This window comes from Athene noctua, chromosome 9 (genome assembly GCF_965140245.1).
Source record: "Athene noctua chromosome 9, bAthNoc1.hap1.1, whole genome shotgun sequence".
In the NCBI taxonomy this organism is placed as follows: Eukaryota; Metazoa; Chordata; class Aves; order Strigiformes; family Strigidae; genus Athene; species Athene noctua.
The window spans coordinates 6,096,349-6,123,202 of NC_134045.1; the positions used below are offsets into that span (position 1 = coordinate 6,096,349).

The 26,854-nt window shown below is 53.2% G+C and overlaps 1 protein-coding gene across 2 annotated transcripts in view; it reads left to right on the plus strand.

The window, feature by feature from the left end:
* Positions 1 to 26,854, plus strand: part of VAC14 (VAC14 component of PIKFYVE complex) — a 66,209-nt gene that overhangs the window by 29,802 nt on the left and 9,553 nt on the right. For both annotated transcript variants that reach the window (XR_012634184.1, XM_074913061.1), the window contains exons 13-14: positions 2,291 to 2,441; positions 13,565 to 13,697. Coding sequence is in view for 1 of the 2 variants with exons in the window: in XM_074913061.1 (XP_074769162.1) it covers positions 2,291 to 2,441; positions 13,565 to 13,697 (284 nt within the window). In the remaining variant the exon portion in view is untranslated. The remainder of the gene's footprint in view (positions 1 to 2,290; positions 2,442 to 13,564; positions 13,698 to 26,854) is intronic.

Sequence of the window (26,854 nt, forward strand, 5' to 3'; positions counted from 1 at the left end):
GCTTTTTCCATCTCCTGCTTGTGACCTACGTGGCTGGCTTCTGGAGACACCTCTTAACATCCCCAGATCTTGAGAGATCCAGCCATGCCCTTGGTGGCGCCAGTCACTGCTGCCCAGGCAGCCTGGCAGGAGCATCCTGAGCACAAGCAGCATCTCAGAGATGGAGCTTGACACCACCTCAGAGATAGAGCTGCGCTGGGAGGTTGAATTAATGATCCGACTTCACAGTCTCTAAATGCTTTGAGAGGCAGCAGGGGTGATTTTTGCCCAGCCAAGGGTCTTGATCCTGTTTCCTGATGGAACTGCTGGTGAAGTCTATGCTGCACGATAGCCTAAACGCTGGTCTGGGTGGGAGGGCTTGGGAGGGGGATCGGGGCTGAAGGAAATGCAGCAGGGTGGCAATCACAGGCAGCTGGTTCATGCAGTGCATCATCCATGTGTTGATACAACCTTGGCATGATAGGATACATCAGTCTGGTTGTGCTGGCACGTTTGCTGGGCTCAACAAAATCAGTAGCCTGAACAAGAGTCCCTGCGCTTGCCTGCCTGCCAGCCCTTGTAGCCAAGCCCTGAGTCTCTTTGCCAGTTTTAGCCAAAGACAATGAGACTTGGAAACCTCCATGGGTGTAATTTCTCCAGCTGCGAGAGCTTGAGACCCCAATTAGTGCCTTCCCTGCTTGAAGGCTGCAAGTTCAGCTGAGCTGTGTGATTAGCCACTAGAGAATCTACACAGGCCTTCAGGAGCCCTGGCTTTGTGAGCTCTGCTCAGGGGCATCCTCCACTTGAAACAAAGCACTGCCAGTGTCGGTTTATCTGAGCCACCAGTGCTTGGAAGCCCTGCAAAGTTGGGCAGAGAGGGAGGACCAAGGTCTTTTCTCTGCTGCAGACTGTGGCATCGCTTCCTTGGAAGAGGATGAAGGCTGGTGATGGCAGTGGCGTCCCATGATGCCAATGAGGTCCCATCCTTGACAGCATCACGCAGCTGCTGTGTTCTTCAGGGACAGCAGCACCTCCTCATTGCACAAGTTGTTGTTATCTTATGTTTTTTCAGCCCTGGGAGAGCTGTGGGCTGGGACTTACTTGTGTTGATAGGTGCAGGGTCTTCCCAAGTGTGCTGGAGCCTCGTGGTGCCCATGGCAGGCTGCTTCCCCACGGCCAGCTATGCACCAAAGCCTGGACACCTTGCTGCCTGCTCAAAGGCTGCTGAGGGCTTAAAAACCAGCCCTAATTACAAAAAAAAAACCCCAAACCAAAACAGCTTAAGATACCTGTAACAGAGAAACCCAGGGACTCCTTTCTGATTTTCAGGGGTCATATTTTCAAGTTCTGCATGATCAAAAAAAGATGTAATTGGCCTTTTTTTTTCCAGATTAAGGGTTTTTTTGGTATCTCAAACTCCCATATAACTGCAGATCCTCAGAAAGATGCCGTGTGAGAACACATGGAAAGCCTGGGACGCTATGCTGGTGGGCAAGCGGTGGTCAGAGATGTGCTCTGCTGGATGCTGATGGGTTAGATGTGGCAATCAGCCCTTTTTGGCAGCCTTTCTGCTCCACACAGCCCTGCTACGCTCAGAGCATCAGGGACGGCTGGTGAAACATCTAGACCCAAGGACATTTGAATGAAATGGGACCCAAAATAGCCTGAGACATGAGAAGGGTTGAGGACAAAAAAAAAAAAAAAAAAAAGCCCACCCTGTAATATCTTCTCCAGAAATGCTATATATAGACTAATTCAGCAATTTCTGGAAAGAAAGAGCTATGAAATCCAAATGGCAGCTCTGCCTCGACATCCTGAATGCAGGGAGCTGAGCCTGCTCTTGGATGCTGCCCTGAACGGGGCAAGCTGGGGGCAGGGGCGGCAGACAGGCAGACTGGGGTTTGCCCCCATGAGTATCCCCGTGCTCTTGCTGGGGTTCTCCCAAATCTGGAGTTATGAAGGGGTGTGGGGCAGCGAACCCCAGACCTCCCTGAAGCAGGAAGAGGGAGAAGCAAGCCCTGCGCCTGATTGCGTAAATTTGGTTTAATATCTCATGCTCCCTTGGGACTTGCAGAGCAGAAACTGATTTTTTTCTCCCTTTTTCTCTTTCCTGCCCCATTCCCTCTGCAATCGTTTGGAATTTCCACTTTGAACTTCGTAGGTAGCCTTCTCTCCCTTATGCCTTTCTTGATGCACCAGGATTTGGTGTTTGCTTCCCATCTGACCCTCTCTGGCCATGGAAAGGAAGGCTCACCCCACCAGCTGCCTCCACCCCGTGCGTGCTCATCCGGTGCTGTGTCTCTCTCCACAGGTTATCCTGAAGGACCTGGAAGTGCTGGCCGAGATTGCTTCTTCCCCAGCGGGGCAGACGGAGGGTCACGGTCCTTCTGATGGCTCCGATGCACGACCCAGCCCGGTGGAGCTTCACGTCCCAGCCAGGGCCAGCCAGCTGAGCTCCTCTGGTGAGTGCTGCAGCTCCATGCCTCCGCGCTCCCTGGGTTCACTCGATGCGCTGTGGCATTGGTCAGATTTGCTCAGGCAGAAGGAGAAGCCTGTCTTGCAATAATAAATCAATATATCCATCCCCACTGTAGCTTGGGGATCAAGTCTGCCATGGCACAGACTAGGGCACTGCTTTTACTTTTATTGCTCTTCCCTCAAGCTCACGCTTCGGGGATTTAGGACTCTGTTTAGCAGCAGGATGCTGCAGAGACCAGTGTGGAGAGAGGTCATTATTGTCCTATTTTTTACAGGACCTTGGGTGCCAGCCTCTTCTCTTCTCATAAAAGCCCTCAGAGCCCTGAAATCACTTCAGGATGGGATGCTGGCTGCAAGCCCAGGTGTCCAAAACATAGATCGGTCTGCAGAGGGTTCAGTCTGTGCCTGTGATGTTGCCTGTTCAAAGCTGCCTACATTGACTATGAACTGCTACGGTGCTCTGAGAGATGAAGAGGGATAACCCTATTTTCTAGGGACCTGGGGGATTAAAAAAAAAAGGCTTTCATTAATTATCTCAGCACATTAGGAAGTTTTTTCCACTTTCCCTTGTCTGTGGCTCATCCTTTGCAGTCGCTTGGCTGCCCCTTCTCCTCCACTGCTGCTATTTAAGGGCCTCCCTGTTGTACTTCCCAGGCCAGGTCATCGCAGCCAAAAGCACGTTTCACAGCAGCTTTGGATTGCAACCCGAGCACAGAGCCAAGGTTGCCTCTCCCTGCGCAGGATGCGGCCATGGGGCCTTGCAAAATCACTGCCAGAGAGGGAGGCTTTGCTTTCTGCTCCCCAGGCTTTGTTTTCTCTGAAGATCACAGATCACTCACCCCTCCCTGGGCTTAGAAATGTCTGCACCAGCAATCAGCTCAGGTTTTGGGTTGTTTGGGGTGGTTTGCATTTTTTTTTTTATGCAGATCTACCTGTTTCATGCTGGCAGCTTTAGCTCTGTGATAGAGGGGTAGGGGCTGCAATGCTGGCGACCTCCCTAAGCCCTCTGCAAATCTCATCCATCCTCCCGGTGTCAGAAGTGAGACCGCCTGGGTGGAGCAGCTCCTGCGGCGCTGGCCAAGCAGCTGAGGAGCTGCAGTTCAGCTCACGCTGATGGTTGTCTGAGGTTTCCTTCCTTGTGGATGGTCTAAAAATAGCAGGCTGGATGGCGTGGATCCTAATGGCTGCTGTGGCCCCTGTTAGCTATCTGGAAGAGCAGCTTGGCTTAACTTATTCAAGTGTAACATTTGAAAAGAGTCTGGCTCTCCACACATTGAGCAGATCTGCTGGAGCCAGAGCTCCCATTGCCCCAGGGTGGGGCAGTTTTCCCCCACACGGGTCCCAATGGGCTCTGGCTTCCTCACCTACTTTTCTTTTCCTTGTAATGCACCAGAAGATTGTTTCTTTGAGCTTTGCAGGGTCGTTGGCTTTTACCCAAAGGCAAACGTTTTTGGGGAGGTGAAAAGGAGCCGGTTTGTTGGCCTCAGACGTTTAACATGGCCTCAGTCCCGTCTGGCTCTGACCACCCAGGGCTGAGACTTGATCGGCTGCTGGGCTCAGGCTCCCAGGGGAATTGAGAGGTCAACAGCTGGGCCAGGACCCTCCTGGATTACGCCTGGAAAAGAGGAGGCTCTTGGAAAAGACTCTTTATCAGAGGGTTGTTTGGGGTGTGGTTTTTTTGGAGCAGGAGGGTGACTAATGGAAATCCCTGTCTGTGCATGGTCCCAGGGTAGTGTCATACGGTGAGAGTGAGTGAACCCAAACTCTGCCGTGCAGGCTGGTGTGTTTGTGAGTACAGCCCTTCCCAGGTGAAAACCACAAGGTGCTGGCACCAAAGAGAGAGTGTACCCCTTTCTGGGGTCACTGGTTTTGTACTGGCATGTATGGGAGTGTTCCCCAAGTACACCTGCCTGGCTAGCACACCTTGGCTCAGACAGTGCTTTATTAGCAGTAAGATGGTGTTCACCACTGGAGGGGAGGCTGCAGGGTACCAGCGCTTCTCCCCGGAGTTCCATCTATCCATTCCCTTCATCACACTTTAGACTGAGATGCCATCGGAGCTGACAGTGGGAGGAGAGCTGCTGAGCCATCTCAGGTCTGGTCCTCTCCTACCTCTGAGGCCCATCCGAGTGTGCAATTGGTGGCTTTGCAGGTCAACAAACATGGACGCCCCTTAAAATCCTTGAGCTCGCAGCAAGTTTCCATGCAGTGCTCTCCATCTTGGCACTCCGGGCTTTGCCACCTGAGCAGCAAGGGCAGGAGGGGAGGTGGAAGGGGCCAGTGCCCCTGTGGTCTTCCCCTCGCTTCCTCTCACTCCCTTTCTTCCCTCGGGATGTGTTTATGCAGTTGTTTCCCTGCCATTGAGTTCGGTTTCCTTCAGATGCTGGTTGATTAGTCAGGAAAGCCGTGTCCCACTTCCGCAGCTCGTTCCCAGCTCCAGTTTTTATTTAGCCGCTTTGTTCTCCAGTTACGTAAGGTCAGCTGCCCTCGACGCCTTCTCCAAACACAATGAGCTGGGGCCAGCCCAGCTCAGCACCGCCTAGGAGACCCGACAGCTCTCCTCCCAGCCTCCTCCAGCTGCCCTGGGAGAGGGTGGCTGGGTGCTGACCTCCAAGAACCTCTCCTTAGTTACTTTCTGCCCACTTTTCAGGGACAAGGTGTGCAGGGCTGTGCCCAAGGTTCCCAGTCATTGGGTTGATGGTGCAAATGCCCATCTGGTTTCTATAATGGGAATCCAGCTGCCTGCTTTGCTTTGGGAGTGTTTTGCCAACCCTGTAGAAGTTGGGGCAAGCAGTAGATGATCCAAGAGTGGTTGTCACCAAGGCCAACAGGTCAAGGGGAATGATCCTGCCCCTCTACTCCTCTCTGATGAGACCCCCCCCTGCAGTGCTGTGTCCAGCTCTGGGGTCCTCAGCACAAGAAGGACATGGGCCTGCTGGAGTGGGTCCAGAGGAGGGACACAAAAATGATCAGAGGGATGAAACACCTCTCCTGTGAGGACAGGCTGGGAGAGTTGGGGTTGTTCAGTCTGAAGAAGGGAAGACTCTGGGGAGATCTTACCGTGGCCTTTCAGTATTTCAGGGGGGCTTGTAAGAAAGATGGGGACAGACTTTTTAGTAGGGCCTGTTGTGATAGGACAAGGAGTGATGGTTTTAAACTAAAAGAGGGCAGATTCAAGCTAGATATAAGGAAGAAATTTTTTACGATGAGGATGGTGAAACACTGGAGCAGGTTACCCAGAGAGGTGGTAGATGCCCCATCCCTGGGAATATTCAAGGTCAGGGTGGACGGGGCTTTGAGCAACCTGATTGAGTTGAAGATGTCCCTGTTCATTGTGGGAGCATTGGACTAGATGACCTGTAAAGTTCCCTTCCAGCCAAACCATTCTATGATAGCATGCGTCCAAGCCCTCCAGCCTAGTCTCCAGTTCTGCTTTGCATGGGAGGAGAAAGCCCCCTCCAAAAGGATGCTGATACCATCCGCCACCTCGTACAGGGTAGCTCTTGCACGCATCTCTTCCTTCCTTTCTCCGCAGCTTTGTAAGGAGAAGTGGTTATGACCCTTTGTTTCGCTGGAGGCACTTTCCTCTCCAGCTCGGTCTGGTCTCTCCTGCCTGGCTTCCTGCCGGAGATGGTGGGGCCAGTGACATACCCTCTGAGCACCTCACACTATAGGATGTTTACCATGAGGCTGACTCCATTCACGAGTGCACTAACATGCCTGAGGTCATTGGTTTCCACCAGCAGTCCATGGATATCCCAGGAGTCAGTGGATTACTCCCGAGGAGGCTGCTAAAAATCCCCGAGACACACAGTCTGTTGAGTTCAGACTTGCTGCATCCCCACTGGAGAATATTCAGAGCTCCAGAGCCTGGACCAAACTTGAGATGTTCTGTGGTAGGTATTTCCTGTCGACATCTTTCTGAGGGATTTTTGTTCTCAGTGAGCCAAACCACTCCTTTTATGTTAACACTTCATTTGTGTAATCACAGATCTGCAGAGGTGGTAGATCTGCACAGATCTGCAGAGGAGGGACAAGGTCCCACCTCCAGATGGTCTGGAAGACGTTAGGGCAGCCTCTGAAAACACCGGGCAAGTCTGTAGGGTGTGGGGGGTCTGTGAAAGGTAGGAAGGAAAAGGTGACCCCTTGTCAGATGGCTCAGATTTACTAAACTGGCATTTCCAATGGTAGGGGAGGTTAAAAGTGAAACTCCTCTATACTCATCCTCTCCAGAAAAGGCAAGGAGACAGCCGACATCACACCATGGACAACTTGCTCTTGATGGAGCCAGTTTCCAACAGCTTCCACAGGATCAGGAGTGTGACAGCAGGGAGTGGAGGAGCCAGGCAGCATGAGAGGAGAGACTTGTCGCTCCTGAGTGCTCTGAGCAAAACGCTCTGGTTCCTGATGGTCAGTGGCTCTGCCATCTCCTTCCCTACTGACATGGAGTTGTTCAGAAGGGTTGGCTATTAAAAATGCTCTTCTGCCTCTTGGAGAGGAGGGGAATTCAAAGGAAAGAGTGATTTGTTTCTTTTCCTGGATCCTCTGCAATGGCAGTGCTGGGATGCTGTGGAAGACCCCAGGAGAGACCATCCAGACTGCAGCTGTAACTCACCTGGCATGGCTTCAGGTATCGATCCCTCCTGAGATGGTTACAGCACATGGCTGGCCAGAAAGGTTGGGGATTCCTGAATAAAAAATGGGATTACTGGTCTGTAGGGGCTGATATGGGAGAAGTTGTTGGTGTGGATAAGGTCACTCCTAGCCAAGCACCCCCAATGTAGTTACTTTACAGTAACTGCCTCAGTTTCCCCAAGATGTTGCAAGGAATTTGAAGGGGTGAGGAATGAGATGAAAACAATTAAGCTGGCAAAATTAATATTGGTGCAGAAATGCCCCGGCAAAGCCCATTGCTGCTCACTCCTGCTTGCAGGTTATCTTCCATGTGCTTCACCTATCCATGCAGTAGCCTCAGCCCACTCTAAACTCAGCACAAAGCTTAACTGCTCCCATTTTTGCAGCTCTGCTGGGTATTTTCTTTTCTTGTATATTGTCTGAGGTATAACTCTGCTGCATTTTTGCTTATTGATTTAGCTTAACAAAGAAAAATGAGGCAGCAGTGGGCTGCTAACCTTCCTAGGAAACCCATCAGCGTTATCGTTGCCTGCTGCCCTCCTTCGAGGCAGGCACAAGCACGGGCCCTGTGTGGGAGCAGTGGTGTACAGAGGATCAGTGCAGCAAAAGCTTAATTTGGCATCAAAATACATACCCTGGCCTATCTGGGGACCCCTTTTCTGTCAAGATTCTAAATCGCAAACCCATGGCTCTTTAACCAGGTAGAAAGGGGAATGGCATCTGTGTGCCCAGGCCGCCCTGCGAAAGCAGGCTAAGCACAGCCCATGGCTGTGTCATCTGTAATTTTGGTGGGTTTATTTCCTCAGCAGCATCCTGCGCTCTGGAGAAGGGAGAGCTCAGCTGAGCTGCCGACACGTTTGCATCTGTTTCCAGCTACGCCCTGCGCTGGATTTTTGGAGGAGGGGGGAGGATTTGCCTTTTTTACAACTCTATTTTTATCCCGCTCTGCGAGGTTTCGCCACCCCATGTTTGCAAAAGCTAAAATTCAAAACATCCTGGGGAAGGCTGCTGGGGGGGAGACGCAGCACAGATTCCCACGTCGTCGCCCAGGGTTTCGCCGAGCACCATCTGGCAGTACCGACTCCCACGCTGCCGGCGCTCGATCCTCACCTCGCGCGGATTGAAGGCTCACGGACTGGCTCCGGCTGCTGCCGGGTTTATCCCGACTGCTCCGGGAGGAGCTGAGGAAGATCCTTCTCCGGGCTGAGCTGGAAATGTGATGCCCTGGGGAAGGCACTCGGGTGGGAAGGATGCTCAGCCTCGCCAGCTCTTAGCTTGCCCTCTCTGTATCCAAGCTGAAATTGCTTCAATTAGGGATTGCAGTAAATCATTTTAGCTAAACCGCTGCAAATACCCTTGTGGATACTCTTTAAACAGCTTACCCAGCTTTAGCTTGCTTCAGAAAGGAATCAATTCTGGTCCAATCTTATTTAAATTTGGTTTAAATGGAGTTAAGCAAGTCCACACCGGTTTTAATTAAGGCCAGTTGGAAAACAATTACAGTAAATTAGTGGAAGTTGCGTTTTATGGCAGGGTGAAGTTCGGCACTTTGCGGCCGAGGTAGAAAAGCCAAGTTCTTGTCAGAGTCTGCCAGGCCCCCTCGGAGCAATTTGGGGACACCTTGGGTACTGTAGGTCTCGAGACGGCTCAGCCCATCAAGCAGCCAGATGGCCCAAATGTTCCAGGCTGCTATGCAATATATATTTATAAGGGCCTTAATATAGATCCCTAATTGCCTGTCTGGGTTGATTTATGGCGTGGCCACGCAAGTGATGGGAACAGCATGAACCGCCGGTGAGCACTTGGGGGTGACTGGGGTTTTCAGCAGGCGTTTGCCATGCGCAGCTTGAGCTAGAACCCATGGAGGGGGGGAGAGATGCTTGTGCTGGCTTAGATGATCCAAGAAGCCCACTCCTGTCCCTGGTTCTACGCTGGGCTGCAAATCCTTGGGATGAGCTTTGTTAGACCGACATCCTGGGATGCAGGAGGTTGCTGTAGTCATTGTGAGGGGTCCAGGCTGGATGGATGGTGCAGATGTGTTTCTGCCATGGAGCTGCAATTTTCACATGCCTTTTGCAGGCTGTTTCTACTGGCTCTTGTTTCAACACTCTGATGTTCCCGTGAGCCCAAAATTCCCATTTGTTCCTATTATAGCTGATATCTAGGCTGAGTTTCATCATTCCTCTGAGCAAGGATCTTTATTCCAGCTTCTTCCCCCATGCCAGTTAAAAAAAAGGCAGCAGAGCCGTGACGTGCCACCAGCCCCGCGCCGGGTGCGTTAACAGCCTATCTGGCAGGTTACAAATCTGCAAAGTCTCGCTTTGGGGAAAGGGGGAGAGGTGCAAGCTTCAATTAATTAAGCCACAGTTTTCATAACACTTCTCTCTGCTTGTCTCTCGTGCTTCGTAGAAACACTTGACAAGCTGCTCCTACGGTTCTGTCGAGCCAGGGATGCTGCTGTGCTGAGCTGTAACCCATGGGGCGGCGAGCTGAGCTCTGGGCTACGCTGGGAAGGGCTGCATGATGGCAAACAAGGTGCCAGCCGCTTCCTAGGCATCCTGCGAACACAGAGCAAATAGGACGTTTGGAGGATTGGGAGGATTTGCAACAGAAATTTTTTGCCTGCTTGGAAGAAGTATTGACCTTTTAAATTCCAGCTGAGATTTGATTGAGCCTTTTACAGCCTGGGAGACCCCTCCACACTGATTTCTCACCCTCAGCGTTACCCCTGGAGAGCACTGGCAAGACTGCTCTGGCAGGCACAGCATGGTGGAAACCATCCTTAAGGACACATAGACTTAGCTGCTGGGTGCCAGGCAGACAAGGGATGGAGAAATTATCCCTTTTGAGTTTGGTCTCAATGCTCCAAGAGGCAAAGGATGATGAAGAATTTCCCTGGGTTATGCAGACCATCACATCACACTTTGCTCTCCTAAAAAAAAACAGGGCTAAGACTTGTTTTTGATGTCTCTGAGTCCTGGTCCCTCCTTGCTCCCAGCTCCCTGATCCACTGTCCGGCTTTCTGCAGACTGGGCAGGAGGCTGGAAGTTCAGGAGCGAGTCTGTGGAAGAAGGTGGCAGGACTGAAGACTGGTGGTTGATTTTCCTGCAGATTGCAGCCAGGACCTCATCTCCGAGGCAGTTATGGCTTTTGGATTCTCAGCTAACGCAGCAGGTCCTTACGAGTCTCCAGGCTGAGATGCAGGAGGTGCTGCACCACCTCGGGAGCACAGATCTGAGGGTGCTTCTGGCTGGTCTGTCTTGCACCGGCATTCCCAGCCACACAGCTCCTAGGCTTTGTCACAGAATCCCAGAATCATCTCGATTGGAAAAGACCTCGAAGCTCCTCCAGTCCAACCATGAATCTCACCCTGACCGTTCCCAACTCCACCACAGCCCGACTCTTCAACCCCTCCAGGGATGGGGACTCCCCCCTGCCCTGGGCAGCCCATTCCAACGCCCAACAGCCCCTTCTGCAAAGAAATCCTTCCTCAGAGCCAGTCTGACCGTGCTCTGGCGCAGCTTGAGGCCATTGCTCCTTGTCCTGGTGCTGGTTACTTGGGTAAAGAGACTCATCCCCTGGGCACGGTGCTGCTAGCACCCCAGCAACAGGAGCACTGGGTCTTTCAGGGAGTCAGAAAGATGCTGCATCCTCCTGTTTTTTCCCGGGGATGTGTTTTAGGATATGTAAGGGTTTGGGCTGTCCCTGGAAGGCGTGCAAGGCAGCGGTAAGGCACAACGCTGGAGCTCTGGGCAGGAGCTGCTGCCTGTGCTGCTGCCGAGGGAGACCAACCCTGGCAACAGTGCTGCCCTTGATGCTGTGAGGGGTCAGAGAGACGATTTTGGGGGCCTTAAGAGGGGAGAAACTTCAAGATCAGACCTTCCCCTGGACAAGTGACAATGTTGGGGCGTTACTAGCTGGTGGGGATGAAGGGGTGATGTCCTGCCTGCTGCTTGCTCTTGGGTTTGCAACGCAGCTCCAGTTTGGGTGCTTTGGCACTGCTGACAAAACAGACAGAAAATATCACTTTTGCAGCTTTGAAAGACAGTTTTCATCTGCTCTTCATCCACCCTTGGTACCAGAAAGAAAACCAGTGCTTGCTTTTGAGGCTCTGCTGGTGGTACAGGCTGGGAGTTGCGAGGCTGAGCCACAGGCAGGCACAGTGGGAAAGCAGAGCTGCTCCATGTCTGGACTGTGCCTCTGCTCAACCTGCTTCTGAGTGGTGCTGAGCAGCTGTAGTGATGACACGTGGGGCACGGCTGTATTTTCACACCAGCTACTCCCTGCCTTAGAACAAATGCACCTTTGTTTTCAAGCGCATCGGCTCAGCTAGATCCTATTTTTTTTGCCCAGATCATCTTCCCCACAGCTGAAGGGAAACATGATGCTATAGCAAACACTTGTGCTCTGGGAGATGCCTGCTTTAAAGCCTGGTTTGAGGTTTCGGGTGTACCAAGGCGGGGTGAGCATGCGACTCCAGTGGGGAGGAGACACCACGTTCTGGTGCAGATGACCTCATATTTAATTTTCCTTTTTCCTTTGGCTGTGTTTGTTCTCTTGGATGTTAAATCCAAACCCGGGGAAGCTGCTCGGTATCACTGGGACAGGCAGGGTGGAAAGCAGCCCTGTGGCTTTTCCATCAGCTTTCCTGGGCTTTGGCGGCTTGATTGCATCTTTAATTGGCTGCTCCATGCTCTGCTGAGTTTCGGTAGAAGCAGAAAACATACATAAATCAAACTCTTCGGGTTTCCTTCAGCAATCTGATGGAAATAGTGGCTGTTCTCAGGATGGGGGGAATTACCCTGGGGCACTCATGTGTGTCAGCTTCCCTCCTTACCGCAGTCAGACGTGGTCTTTCCTTAGAAGAAAATAAGGGAGAGGGCTCCCCTTGTTGCAAAGTTGCCTTTAAACCCTCTCTCTATAAACATTTGCTTTGAGCATTGTCCTGCTAAATAAACCATCTCCCCTGCAGTTTTGCTGTGGGAAAAGCAATCTTCACCTGCCAGCTCCCTGCACTTGTGGGTTTGAAGGGGTATTTTTTCTAATGTTCTCTGTGTACCCTGGGCTGGGAGATGCCCCTTTGCCAGCCTCTCTGGCTACCCACCCTGCAAATAGTCTCAGACAAAGTTAGGACGTCTTAACAAGTGAGTGCCATGGCAGCAGCCCATTCACCTTTCAACCTGGAGCACCATTTTCTGTTAAACAAGCAATAGGGGCCCATCAAGAGTAAGTTTATGGCCCTGGGAGGTGCGCAGGGGGCTGCTGGCCACTTGGCAGAGGCTGGGAACAGAGGCTTGCCAGCTCCAGGTACCCTGCATGACAGGAGGATGCAGAGCATCCCTTCCCTGTACTGCTAGAAATCTTCCAGGTGAAGTGCCTAAGGAGAAAGCACGGAAGAGTCTTGCATTCTGGAAGTGCATTGGGTCTGGGTGTGTGAGAGCACATCTAGGCTCTCCTGAGCACACAATCTCTCCTCTGCTTTCACACACTCACCTTTCCCTCCAGCCAGGGCACTTCCTGCAGCCTCCTTGCTCAGAGAGTCTGGCCACTCTCATTACCCATAATCTTCTGCCTTTGAGACTTGTAAGTGTGATCTGTGATAGCTGCTGCATGAAAATGAAGCCTTGTTTGCCTTCTGGGCAGAAACCACAGCTGCTGCAGAAGCAGCAAGCGGGTTTGTGCCCCAACCCAGCAGGTGCTCCGGGAGCAGGGATGCTCCATGCTGGAGAGACCACTGCTCCTTTGTGCCAGGCTCCCTTCCCTAACTTTCAGCTTGTTTTTTTATAAAGGGTTTTTGCAAAAAAGAGAGCAAAGGAAAAACCCATTTTTTGGTACAGTCTCTGAGCTGGAGCTCTGCTGTGGTTTGACCAGTACTTCATGCTGGCCCTGGGGCATGCTGTATGTGACAACGTTGCACCAAGTAACTCCTGCTCAGGGGAAATCACATCTCTGAGCGTAAGCTGGTGGCTGTGCCATGCCTCGAGGCTGAACGTGTGTGTCTGCCACTACGTGCCTGTGTGCTGGGCTCGGGGCATCTGTGGCATGTGGGGCTGGATTAAAGGCTCTTCAGTTCACCAGCAGTCTGGGTTTTGGAATGAGTGTACACTGTATCCGAGGAGACAGGATTGCCTATTGATCTAGAGCCTCGGGCACCCCTTCTTCTATCAGCTACTGAAGCCAAATGGCTCTGGGATGATCTCCCAAAAAAGCTCATTTCACCCCCATGTGCTGCTTCAAGGGCTGGGGCCATCACAAGACTCTTTCTCATGGGATGGAGAGAGCTGTGGCAGAACTGGCTCTGCTTGGACCAAGCAGATGCGGTTTATACGAAGCTTGGAAAGCTTTTTTTCATGCCCCAGCCCTCTGCCAAGTTCTGCGACCGTATTTTGGATGTCTGCTCTCTGATTGAGACTGATTTGGCAGAAGGGCCCCGACTGCTCTGATTTTGTCTCCTCTTCCCCTGCCTCCCCAGGTATGAAAGGCTTGGAGTGCTCGCCCTCCACACCCACCATGAACTCCTACTTCTACAAGTTCATGATCAACCTGCTCAAGCGCTTCAGCAGTGAACGGAAACTCCTGGAGACCAGAGGAGCCTTCATCATCAGGTCAGAGCACCTCACCAGCCTCACCGAAGCCCCCAAGCACCCCCCAGGCAGGGTAGGATGGGGATGACTGGGTCGAGCAGCCCAAGCACCAAGCTCCGTAAGAGCCAAACCCATTTCTGCAAGCCTCCCTCGCTTGCCAGCAGATGGTTTCAGAGCAAACGGGACTTGGCTTTCACATGTTGAGGCACTGTATTTCTCACTCCCATCCCTGGAGGCAAAGTAGCTCCTTATTAAATAGCATTGTCAGAGCCCGTTTCGTTAAGAAACAACTAGACCAGCCAGAGCATGAAGACAGGCTTGCACTCGGGATGCCAAATCAAGTGAATGCCTCCGCCCTGCTCAGTGAGATGCTCGCCCAGCAAAAGCCTTGTTCCCCAAAGCCATGTGTTTTGATGCTCAGAGTTGATAGGTTTTGCTTTGGCTTTTTAAGGAGCAGAGGTGGAGGCTGGAAGGCCAAGCGTCATGGCAGCTGGCAGGACATTGACCTTAATGCAATGAAATCTGGGGCAAGGGACACCAATTCCTTGGCTCGCTGGGAAATAATGGGTTTAACAGTCAGGGTGAGGTGGAGAAATCAGTGAGGAGGTTGGTGGGAGGAAGGAGCAGGACCCTGGGTTCTCCTCCCTTGCTTTCAGGGAGGTGGCGTCAAAATGAATGTGGGGAGAGCATGAATCCCAGACTATGGTCCCATGGGAGAAGAGAGCTGCCTCTCTGAAGGCAGAGGGGTGCATGAGGTACTGGTGGGGGATCCCATCACTGCAGTTGGAAAATAAAGCATTCAGAGCTCTGAAATCTGCTAAGCTGAGTTGGGTGTTGAGTCGTACCTGTGTGGGCAGCGCTTTGTGCCCAAGTCTTTGGGCAGCCCAAGAACACACTGAAAAGTTGCCACTGGTTTCATCCTGTGAGCGATGAACGTCAAGGCAAAGCATGGCAGGTTGCAAAAATGATGAAATGTGGGCAGAGCAGGGTTGCAGCTGCTGCTTGGGCTGCAGGGCAAGGATTTCAGAGGTCTCCCCTCTCTTACATTAAATTTTAATGTAATACATTACATTTCCCCCCTCAAAAGATCTGACCTTCTTTTGCTTCTGAAAGGAGTCTAGAAATGTTGGGTTTAATCATATGGGGATCTAAGAGTAGGGCAGAGACAATATCTCACTTGTAGTGTCCCCTCTCTTCTCCCTGGTCAGCACAGCCCCTGCTTTGAGCAGCCCTTGGCAGGGGAAGCTGCCCTATTCCTCGTTAAGGGAGCAGAGCAATTAGAGCAATAGCGCACCTGGGCAGGGTCCCATTTAAAAGCTCTCCCATATCATGGCCACCTCAGTTTTTTCCCTCAGGCTCTGGCAGGATGAGCCTTGGCTGGTGGGGCCAGCTTTCCCAGCAGCCAGGCAGCAGTGCGGTGGGACCAGCTCGCAGCAGCTCCACAAGCCAGGGCTTTTTATGGTGACTCATGCCCCCAAAAATCCGGTAAAGCGGAAAAAAAAAAAAAATTACTCTGTCCTTTGTCAAGTCACGTTGTGGCTCACGTGGGGTAGATGCAGGTCTGGAGCCAAAGCGGTGGTTCTGGGAGGGGTGAGCCATGCCCTCAGGTACTAGTGATTAACTCTGAAACCTACTGATGGTGGTTGAAGTTAACTACATCTTTGTTGCCTCCTGGAAAAGCAAGGTGGGAATAGAGGAGGAAAACTTTTACAGGACTCTTCAGAAAAGATTGATTTCTTGCTGGAGAGACCCAGCAAACGTGGGAGCTTCGTGGTGCTATTTTTAGCTGCTTTTCAAATTGAAGCCGTATGTGCGTTCCCACATTACATCCCTCCCCTGTCCACAAGCCAGCTCAGCTGTTTTGCACAGTGGGGTGAGAAGCCAGTCTCATGTTAGACTTGGGAGATGCTGGTGATGTTTCATCCTGGGCTGGAGGGCACGAGGGGGATGCCTGAGGGACCAGGACAGCGTGTGCTGAAGCATTGTCGTCCCCCATTGCTGGTACAAGCCCTTTGCTCCCTTTGTACCCATCATCTTCCCCTCTCCTCCGGGACCACCACTGCCCCTTTCTGCTGCTGTCCAGCCCAGGAACAACAAAGGAGGGAAGGAAAACAGACTTGTTAAGTTTAGGCAATAATTTCCAGCTGAAGGATGAGTGTTCAGGTGAAAGGGAAACAGAGGACAGGATTTCTGCTAAAGCACAGTGCAGCAGTTTTCACTGTCACATTACCAGTGGGCAAGTTCAAAGGTCCGTGAGGTCAGGCAGAGGGTCTACAGTTAAAGGTAGTTTATTTCTAACCCAACTCAAGCTTGTTTATATCTGATTGCTGACTCCAAAAGGACTTTAGTCTCTCTCCTGGTATGTCCTCGGAGTCCTGGAGGCAGAGGCTATGGTACGTCATGTGCTTGAGGACAGGAATGTGGTTTGAGCAGCAATCTCTGCAGGAGCCTGTGGCGGTGGGACCATCTCTTGCTCTGTAGGGACCTGTGGTCCCCAAGGTGTGCAGAGCTGCACTGGTGCCTGCCCACCGTTGGGAAACAGGTGGGAGAAGCACCCACAGCCCTCCTGGGCAGAGGTGGGGACTGTGATGAGTGGTCTCGCCATCAGTGACCCCGGTCCTGAGCTGGGTATCTCATGATTTGCTAGAGAAGACAGGGTGGAGCTAAATGGAAACACAAACTGCCTTTAAAATAACAGGCAAACAGCTCCAAAAGCTTCTGTTGTTCATAAGGAAGAATCCAGATTTCTTCTCCCTTGCCTGGGACCAGCAGGCTGGGGGATAACACAGCACTGGCACGTGGTCCATCTGCCAGTGCTGCTGGTGCATCCAAGAGGTGCCCTTCTTGGTCTGCTGCCTTCCCCCGTGGGATCCAGCACAGCACCACCAGATCAAACCATGGTGTGATACCTCATCCCTGCCAACACCCAAGGGGACCTCGTGGACGGAAGAGCCTACGGCCATGGCACAGCTCACGCTGAGCTGAGCCTCGTCAGGAGGAGAAGGGAAGGGCAGCATCCAGGAAAAAGCTCTTCAAGGCTCTTCAAAGCTGCTTAGATACCTCATGAACACCTGGATGAGGGACCCTCTTTGTGAAGGGATGTGCCGAGGGGGCTCCAGTGATACGAATCACCCAGAGTCTCGTACTTTTCACCCCTCCCTGCTGAGGAACTGGAGAGGTGACAAACCTGCTCTCATGGTCTCTTCCAAGGATTTATTTTTTTTTTTTTGGCTTGGAATCAATTTTCTGCATTGCATCAGACAAGGGTTTTCTTTGGGGGTCAATGTCTCTCACTGTCACTTGTGACTTTTTTTAGGCTGGAAGCCAGAAAAGTTATTCCACCTTCAAAACTCAGAATTCAAAGCGCTGCGTTCTCATCTCAAGCCAGGCATGTTTGCACTCAAAGGTGGCTCCCAAAGGGCCGTCAGAGCCAGGAGCATCAACCCCCACTCAGTGTTACCTCTCACCTTGATGAGCAGACCCAAGACCTTCCAGCCTTCTCACTAATTAGGAGCTATCTGCCCTAGCTGGCACGTGGCCATTTTGGATTCAACGGAGCCCTTAAGCAAGAAGCAAACATTCACATTCAGCTGCTGGCCTCCCGACGATGGCTTGGAGCAGCAGAAAAATGCAGACGAGCTTCCAAAGCATCACATGGCTACTTGGAGCGGCACGGCCATCCTCCGGGCAAGGACCCTGCGGAGGGAAAGCTGCTCGGCCAGTCAGGAGGCGGGCAGCAGAGCAGCACCGAGGTTTTCAGCCCGCACTGGGATTTACAGGCTGGATTTAACGCTGCTTTGTTGGTACCAGCACTATCGGATGGGGAGATTAAATCAAAGGCTAAGCCCTACCCCATGGATGTCAGTGTTGCTGCTCAGAGTGTGGTTTGAGGACAGGGCTGGCTGCCCTAGCAGCTTTGCAACCCTTGGAAGGAGCCATCTTCTTCCATCTCGTCCCTCCCCAGGCCAGTTATGTAGCCCCTGCGCTGTCCCCAGGGTCTGTCTGAGCTCTGGGAGCCGGTTTAGCTTGCTAAACTGAGCCTAGCACCAAAGCAGCTGGCTTCGTGGCTGATGTACCTTGCCAGGACTGCAAATGAACCCTCCAGGGTACAAGATGTGCTCAAGTGGCTGGAGACACCCCAGTGTGCGTTGTGTGTGGATGCTTTGAAATGCAGGGCTTAACTTTTAAGCCCAGGGAGGCCATTTTCTCGCTGAGCAGCGGCACCCTGGGGCGCGATAGGATGCCTGAGTCAGCGCTTTGCTCCCCAGGCAGGGGCCTGCGCACAGGGATTGTCTCAGCTTGTTTTATAGAGCCATTGAATAAACCTCCCCACTGCCTAGCACCTTCTCACGGGGCGTTTTTCTGGGTTATGCTGCGTGGAAAGGGTCCTGGGGTGACTTTTCAGCTGCCTCCCGCATGATGCACCCAGCTGGTTGGTTGACTGGAGTTGGTCCTTGGCTTTTGGGGGGATGCCTGAACCCATGGGGGGTGGCCAGGAGGGTGGACTGGTTCTCCATCCACTCTGGAAGACATAGGCTGGAGCAGATAAGGTTATTTGGCCAATTTATGACATTAGCTGGGGAGCTGGAAAATCCCAAGTCTCATGATGGGGCTGTGGGTTTATGGCTTCTGCAGATGAGAAGAGTTCACCTGGCTGGCAATCCTGCCTTTTCCTTGAGGTCTCAAAGTCCTGTCTGGATGATGCCAGTGGAGAACTGGATAATGAAGAGGGCAGAGCTGGGAACAAACACCAGCATGTCACATTGGGTGCATTGAAGGCCTTTATAGTGATGCCCTTGGCCTGGGGCTGGGATGGCTGGGCCCCTCTTTTTGGGCAAGCAAGGGACCTTTCTGCCTCTGAGAGAGGCTGGGGCTGACCATGCAATGTCCCTTTCTCCCCAAAAAATAGGGGAAAATAAGCAAAGTGGGCTTGAACCTGCTAACTGGGATGTGGAATTGGAGAGAGGAGGGGGATAGAGGGCCGGCATGTCCTGTGAAGCACAGACATCTGATGCTCTTGGCAGGCAGGCAGTGAGGAGCATGTTAAATCGCTTTTTGCTCGGCCTGCCCAGCATTCCCAGAGCCCTGCTCTCTGTCTCGGGGGGTGGGAAGGGAAGGGCGGCCCACCAGCATCCCGGTGGGGAGGGCTCTGGGGAGGGAGTGGGGTGGGGTTTAGCCACCAGCTTGGATAGTGAGGGACATGCTGGGGATCCTGTGCAGAGCTGGTGGGTGTCTACTTTGGTGGTAAGGGGATGCCGAAGCCCCAAGATCATCCTGCAGTGATTTACTGTCCCCCTGCCCTTCCACCTCCCCCCCTTCCTTAACCTCATCCTTTCCTCTTGCCTCGCTGTCCTACCTCCCAGCCCATCACCCACTCCTCGTCGGGGGAGGCTCAAGAGCTGGGACTAACCAAAACCCTCCTTTTCTCCCAGGCCTGGATGCTCTTGAGCTCCCCTGGACACATACCCTGCTTGGACAAGCATCTCAATAACCTCTCTAGGAGCTGGAGGCTCCCAGGGCTGGGATGCAGGATCCCCTTTGGCTCCTCCTTCCTTTGGGTTTGCTCATGCCACTGTGCCCCCTCCAGTTCCCACTGCCGAACCCGTGCCCCGAGAATCCCTCTGCCCCACCAGCAAGTGAATCAGGGCTGTGGGGGACGCTTGTTGCCTCTTCCTCTCTCCCACCCTCTGGGCCGCTGCATTGCAGAACAAAACCTGCGTTTGTTTTTGCAGGAATCGTTCAGCTTGTACTCAGCAAAGTGCAAAAAAAAAAAAAAAAAAAAAGGAAAAAAAATGCAGCCCTTTTGATAAACTGTGATATGAACTCGGGTAAAATCCAAACAGCTGTGAGTGCTACAAGGGAAGCTTCTGTGTCGGGAGGCAGCGAGCCTGCGAAAATACAGTGCTCTGCCTGCCAGGATGCTCGCTGGCCGCCTGCCCTTCTGCTTTAATGAACTGTGCACTCTCCATCCCCCCCTCGTGCCTTGCAGAAAGGAGGAACCAGAGAAAGCTTTTTATTTTTTTTTTTTTCTGCCCGTTTGCAAAGCAGAAAGCGAGGCTCCTTCCCACCTAAGCCCCCAGCCGGGTGTGGGGTGGTAGAGCAGGGCAGCAAGCATCCCCATCTCTGCACCAAGGTCTGTGGGCTTCTCATCGCTCGTCTCTGGCTCATTCCTCTGTGCCTCCCTTTAACCCCTGCCTGCTCCCCAAATCTCCTCTCCCCAGCTCTGCCTCCTCCCAGCCATGGGAAACTCCATGGTTGAAGATGCAGCGTGGTGTTCCAGTGGTGTGGGGACATCCAGGCTCCGCTGTTACTTGTCTCCCACAGCCCCAGCCAGGCACAAGCTCATCTCAGGCTTTGATGTGAATTTGGGATGGGAACCGGCAACCCCACTGTTCCTCCAAAACCCCCCAGCTCTCAAATTGTCTATTTTACATTATGCAGTGGGCTCCACAAGCCCAAGAAGCGTATGCTTAATGAGGTTTTAATTCACTGAGACGATGGGGCATTGTACTGGGCTCTTCGATACCCTCTGCAGCCCCATGAAGCAGGAGCTGGAGGGGAAAAACCTGATTTCCCCCAGGCTAGAGGTTGGATCTAGAGTTGCAGCGTGCTGGGAGCCATCAGCAGGATGGCCTTTACGATGGAGGACACTGGTCAGCCCCTGCCAGCCTGCTTCTGGGGCTGGACCCTCGAGAGGACAGGAGATGCCTTCACTGAGCCGTGGGAGCTGGGAGAGGACCAGCCCCTGGGAACGAGCTCACTGTCCTACCCACCAAAGCTGCTCCGGGATCAGCTGTATTCAGAGCTGCATGGAAGGATTTGTTGGGTTTTTCTGTAGAAAAATGGGAACCACATGTGAGCAGCAGTGCCGGAGTGGGCTGGGACTAATTCGGGTCAGCGAGAGGGTGGGGGGGAGGAAGGGGAAGTGTGCGTATGGGAGGAAAATCCTCCCAAAATGGCCAAGTTCCTTCAAAGGGCAGGTCCCCAGGGGAGGATATTTGCTCCCTGCCAGTGCTTTCCCTGGGATCCCAGCAGGAGTGCTCCGGAAAAGCAGGCTGTGAAAGTGGGAAAAGGTGGGCTGGCAGTGGGGAGAGGAGCCTGCAGCTCCCGTGCTTCTAACCATCGTGTTCCCTGGAGCAGGGCTTCAGCACAACAGCTTCCAAGGTGTCTCACAAATTTTCCTTGCCTAGCCAATTGGGTGAGAACCCTCGTCATGGTGAGGTGGCAGTCAGGTGCAGATAAGGGAGGTGGTTTTGGCTGTTAGCTGCTAAATTAACCCATCTGATCCCACCGGTCAGGGCTTGGGTGTTCTGGTGTCTTTTCCTTCTCTTGCTCTGCAAATGTGACATCTCAGTTTATTCATCTCCATGGAGGGAGAAGCCAGGACAGGGAGTCTGGGTGAGGTTGAATAATGGCATTTCCCCCCCAACTCTCTTACAGGGGGTCTTGCTCAGGATTATCCCCAAGGCAGAGGGCACACTCCATTAAAAACATCAAGTCAGGGCTGAGTGTTTTGCCTCCTGCTGCTCTCATCAAAGGATTTCTTTCCATTCCTGACTGCTTTTGAGCATCTCGCAGTCCATCGCTGCTCGCCGGTGGCGGTCGTGCGGCCCTCCCTTGTCACACGCTGTCCACCGATTGCGGGCACAAGTGGCAGGCGGGCGAGGATGCTCCAGCACTTCCCACAGTCTCACTTGGCCACAGGTTTCCATCAAAGGCAGATGCTCAAGGCTGGATTCTGCCCCAGGAAGAGTCACCCCAGCTGCAGGCCTTCCATAGCTCCTGCCAGTGGGTCCAGCCAGGCGCTCTGCTCCCAGGATAGGATGTCCTGGGATAAGATGTCCCGGGATGGGACATCTTCAACTCCCTGATGAAAGCATGGAGCTGTGCAAAAGCCACCCTGGCTGGAGGTCCTTCTTCCCTTTGGTACTCCTTCCCTTCAGTGCGTGAGCTGCTCTCAGTGCTCAGCTGTGCCTGGAGCAGGTCCCCTTGTAGCATTGGGTGCTCTTAGGGTGCTGACACAGCAGGGAGCATCCAGCCGCTCTCCTCTCACACATCTGTGGGCCTTGGAGGGTGAGGGGGAGCAAGACTCCTCAGGCTGCAGCCCACCTTGGGATCCTTCCAGGGATCGCGGCAGGGCAGGCGTCGGCATCCACCTTGTGATGCTGAAAGGCAGCAAGATGCGTCTGGCGCAGAGGCAAGCCCGGCAGTAAAGCCAAAATAACATTTAAGGCATCTAAACCACAGCATAAGTGGGGGTATTTTTTTTAGCTGACACTCCTGAGTCCAGAGTGTGACTGAGCTCGCTGTGTTGCTCGCAGGCAGCTCCTTCCCTGAGCTCTAGGACATGCCTGAGTGTGCCCACTCCTCCTGCTGACCCTTCTCCTCAGAGCCACACAAGAACTAGCGCTGCCTCGCCTGTGTCTGTATGTGGATTTGAGCTGATCAAGCAAAATACAGCCAGTTTGCTCAAGCAAAGTGAGGGAAAAGTCAGCAGCAGCTCTGAGTCAAGATGTTGACAGACGAGACGAGGTGGGTTCAGCTCCCACCCCGGGGGGCACACTCATCCCTGAGCCGAGCCAACAGGTCCTGCCTGCTGCCACCCATGGGACACTGCCATCCCCTTCCAGTTCAATTTTTTCTTTCCTTCAGGAAAGCTTCACCCTCACATACACAGTGTATTCCTGCCATACCTCACCCCGGAGCTGGTCCCTCCACTTTCAGAGGTCTAGGAATGCCCAGCGAGACCATCTTCTGCCAAATTCGCCTTCCCTACAGGGGGAATGCAAAGGCTTATCTGCCTCTAAAACAGCAACCTACTTCTCAGCCATACTTTCAGGAGCAAAAGCACTTTTATTTCTTCATCTTAAAGCAAAGCAATGGGGAGGGAAGGGGAAGGGCTAATGAAGGGACCACGCTCCCATCTCTCTGCAAGCTGTGCTCTCCCTGAACCATATCAGCCTCTCCCAGCTCCTGTTGTCACAGCTTTGCGCCCATTCCTTTAACCTATTTTATTTGCAGCAAAGAGAAATTATAGGGGGGGAAAATAAGGCGCTTGTCAGTTTTCTTGAAAATTAGGCCACAGCTGTCAGCCTGAAAGGGAAGCGTATGTCTCAAAGGAAGGATCTGCTGCTGCTTTACACATATTCCCCCCCTCCCAGCCAGCCCCTGCCCTTCCTCCCCTTTAAAAGCAAGGATGCTTGCCTGAAAATGTCGCTGCCTGGTGTAAATCCCCCTCTGGAGTCAGGCTCTTGAGGACTTGGTTGATTGTGCATCGTTTCTCTCAGCCAGAGAGGTGGGCTGGAGCCAGGCTTTCTGCTCTTGAAGGCAGGTGGTGGTGGAGCCAGACGTTCAGCCCTGCCAGGCACATACTGCTGCCTGTGCCTCCTGCCTGGGGCTTGGTGCCCCAAGAACCCAGGGTGAGACTTGCATTTGCCATCCATTTTGCCATCGAGTCATCATCAGGTTTAAAAGTTGGAGAAGAAATGCCTCGAGGCGTTATTTTTTACTTTCCTGAAGGGTTCAGAGGGTGAGAGCTGCCTGTTTTTCAGGTGAGCCTCCTGTAGATGCTCAGATGTTCCTACACAGACTATGTTCAGCTGTTCCTACATAAACTTTGCAGGTCCTCAGTGGCTGCACACTTGCAGACAGGATAGCTTTATCCATGGGTCATAAGGTTTCCTCAAGGAAATTCCTGGGACACACTGACTTGTGCAGCTGGAGGCTGGTGCTGTGTCCAGTGGGCTACACCTTGGAGGAGCTGTCACATTCATCTGTGTTATGCATAAGAGTTGGGCAATGCCTTGGACTGAGTGGACCATTAAACTTCCGAATTTAATTATCTTTTAGCTTCTGGTCCATCCCAAAGGATGTTAGTGATTGTTCATCTTCTGTGCTGTAGATGATCAGAGGAAGAAACTTCTTCAGAAGAAACACTTCCTTCTCCTTGATACGGTCCTGTTTCCCCCTTCTGTGTGGTATGGAGCTGTGGGTATTTCACTGATGATATGAGTGCCCGGAGGTGTTGGAGATCTGCTTTATACACTGAAGGTGACCTCTTTGAAGGGTGCTGTTTTCCAGGCAGCAACGGTCAGGGTGGGAACAAGGTTCCTCACGAACGTGGTGGAGGTGCCCAGGAGGTGACTCGCAGCTTTGGTGGGCAATGAGGAAGCCATCCTGCCAGCTGGGACAGGGACATCTCAGCAGTCTGGTGTCCAAGGGGAACATCATGAGGAGCAGAAGCCAAGAGCTGAGGCTCTGCAGGACCAAGATGCTGTTTCACCAGCTGAAGCTGATCTGAAATACTGATGTATGTTTGTGCTGCAGGAAAGGATGGACCGTGCTCCTCTCGGGGATACCCCGTGGTTGCTCTGGGGGCACCTGGGGATCCCAGGGGAGAGCCTTATAGTTGAGACGGCCCCAGCCCAGCGCTGAGCTGGCACCACGGCTCCTTCAGCAGTTGTCACACTGACGGCTTCTGCTGAGCAGACACTCTGTGGGAGGGTCTTCTTGTTTGCAGTGAAACACTCTGCACCTTTCCCTTCTCAAGCAAAGGCATCACAGGGCTTGTCTCCAGCTTCCCAAGATGCACACGTTTCCTCAGAGATCCACGTCTCCCTGGTCTGTGGCTCTCACTGAGTTTCCTGGGGGAACTTGGTAACCATCGGGAGAAACCAGGGCTGGCAAGGTTGAAGATAAGTTCAGGTTTTGTCGCACATTAAACTACCTGGCCCTGAAACACCCTCACCCTTCCCGCTGATGTATTCCCTTTGATCCAACGCTCCTGGCTGTTCCTGGCTGAGCCGACATCTCAAAAAGCAGGGCCTGAATGTCAGGACATGGAAGAAGAGTCCAAAAGCCACATGAAGAAAGAGGAGGAACTCCTGCTTTTGCTCACGTTGTCCATGATGGCTCCTGGCTCCAGAGCTGCCCTTCCCAAGGACTCGTCCATGCTCTCCAGGGCTTTCCTTGGCTGGCTTCCCAATCCAGCAGATGCTGATGCTCTGCCATGTATCTCACTCCATCTTGGTGCCTGCAAGCCCATCCCCAGGAGACAGATCCACCAGGTCCTCTCTGTCTCCTGATGAGGACCCAAGCTCATTAGGGAAACGTACCGGCAGAGGCTTGCTTTGAGATGGGAATGGCTGGCTGGGAGAGAGGAGATGGGGGGGCAGAGAGTCCCTCTGCCTCCTGCAGAAGGACCCCCACTTCGCCTAAACTTCCCAAACCCTTTGCAATCCCTTATATTAAACGCTATGAATTTTGAAAGAGCTGCCGGGGTTGCCATGGTTTCCCTTGCCCAGAGGAGCGGCTCTGAAGCCTCAATTCAGCAAAGACAGTGAGAAAAATGGAGGTCTGGGATTTTCTTTGCTGCCGTGGTGGGGAAGGATGGGGGAACAGCACCCTGCTGCCTTCCCTGCTCTCTCCTCCCTCTCTCCTCCATCCTAATTTTATCTGTGAGGCTGCTTTCTCTGCAGATTCCTAAAGGATTCCAGCTGCTGGACTGGGCTGGGGATGCTGCTTTTCTCAGCAGGAGGATTTTAGGGGGACGGGCATCACGGGGACTGCAGGTCCCCCGGGCAGGCAGATTGAGCCAGGACATCTCCCAGGGAGCCCAGGGCAGGAAGGAAGGTCAGTGGAAAGCCCTGGGGAGGAGAGAGAAAGGGAGCAGAGGAAGAGGAGGGTGGGGAGGAAGGACAGAGGGGCTCTGCCTTCCTCACAGCTGTGGAGAGGTGGTGCTCTGGCCCTGTGAGGCAACAAGCGGGGCAAACCCCCTTCGAGCATCGCTCCTTCCCCAGCTCTGACTCTGTCCCCAGTTGCTGGAAATGGGACGAGACATGATACTCTCCCTGCTGGGGCCCCATGTCTGCCCAGAGCTAATAAAGCAAATCAGTGGTGCTTAATGAAGAAGCACCTGCTTAACTGAATGCAGCAGGACAGTGCTCAGCGTGGCTGGGCAGCGGGATGGGGCCAGCAGCACTCTCCCCACAGGGCTCCCTGCAGGTGCCAGCAGAGGGGACAGTGTCTCCATTCACAGTGGGGCTGAATTTCATCTTTTTTTTTTTTTAAATGTGATGGAAAACCAGACTTTCACCCCCTGTGAGCAAGCATCGGGCTGCCCTGACCCTCTGTTACCCCGTTCCTTCACGGAGGAGGCAGGGGACGGGGCAGGGGACAGGGCTGAAGCAGTTAAAGGGGCAAGCGGGCGGGATGGGAGCTCCGACAGCTCCCTGAAATTATGTTGTTTAGATTAGCCGGGTTTCCAGGCATCGGGCTGTCAAAGCAAGAGAGCTGGGAGGGATGCTGGGGCTTGTCCTTAATTGGAGAAGTGGCTCTGAAGCTGCCCCATTGCTCTGACGTCCCCTGGGCTCTGGCACGCAGCCCCGCAGCAGCTCCCTGCCCTGAGGCTTTCAGCTTGTCCCCATAACAGCCACCCCATCCCACCCCACCGATGGACATTACTGCGTTACCAACTCGGTGGCCACTGGATCATAGGGGGCTGTGGTGCTTAATGGGGTGCAGCTGGGGCACAGCTCAGGGACACAGCGGGACACAGCGATGCAAAGCTTGTGGTGACCTCTATGGCTCCTCCCTTGGCCGGTATCATCTTGCCAAAGGGTCCTTTAGGCTAGGAGCAGGGCAGGGTCATGTCCCCACGGCAGGGGCTGTGGGTGGCCCACTGGGTCCCTTGGTAGCCCCACTGCAGCTCAGCTCCATCTGTGGCAACGAGCAGGGGGTGGTCCCCATCTCCACACTGCAGGCAGGCGCTGCCTCCCATCTGCCCGCCGCTGTGCTCCTTGGCTCCGTTGGAAAGGCTTGAATAACCCTTTTAATTTAAGGAGTTAAATTTTAATGGCCTAAATACTACACTTCATTATCGCCGCCATGTGCCTGCGCCGACGGCTGCCTGACGTCTTGGCGATGCGGTGCGGTGATGCTCTGCGCCTGCTGCCTCCCCGGGGACGCTTCTCTTTCCCTCCTCTCCCATGCCAGGAGCTCCTTGGGGACTCATCGGGTCCCCGTGGGCAAGGGCACAGGCAAGGGGACGCATGTGTCACCCACAGGGATGCAGGGAGAGCCCCGGGGAGAGGCATCTTGCTGGGATGATGCTTCGAGGGGATTAGGCGGCTCTTTCCATCATCACATCAAAGCATGGGCAGGTGCCTGGGTGGGTGAGC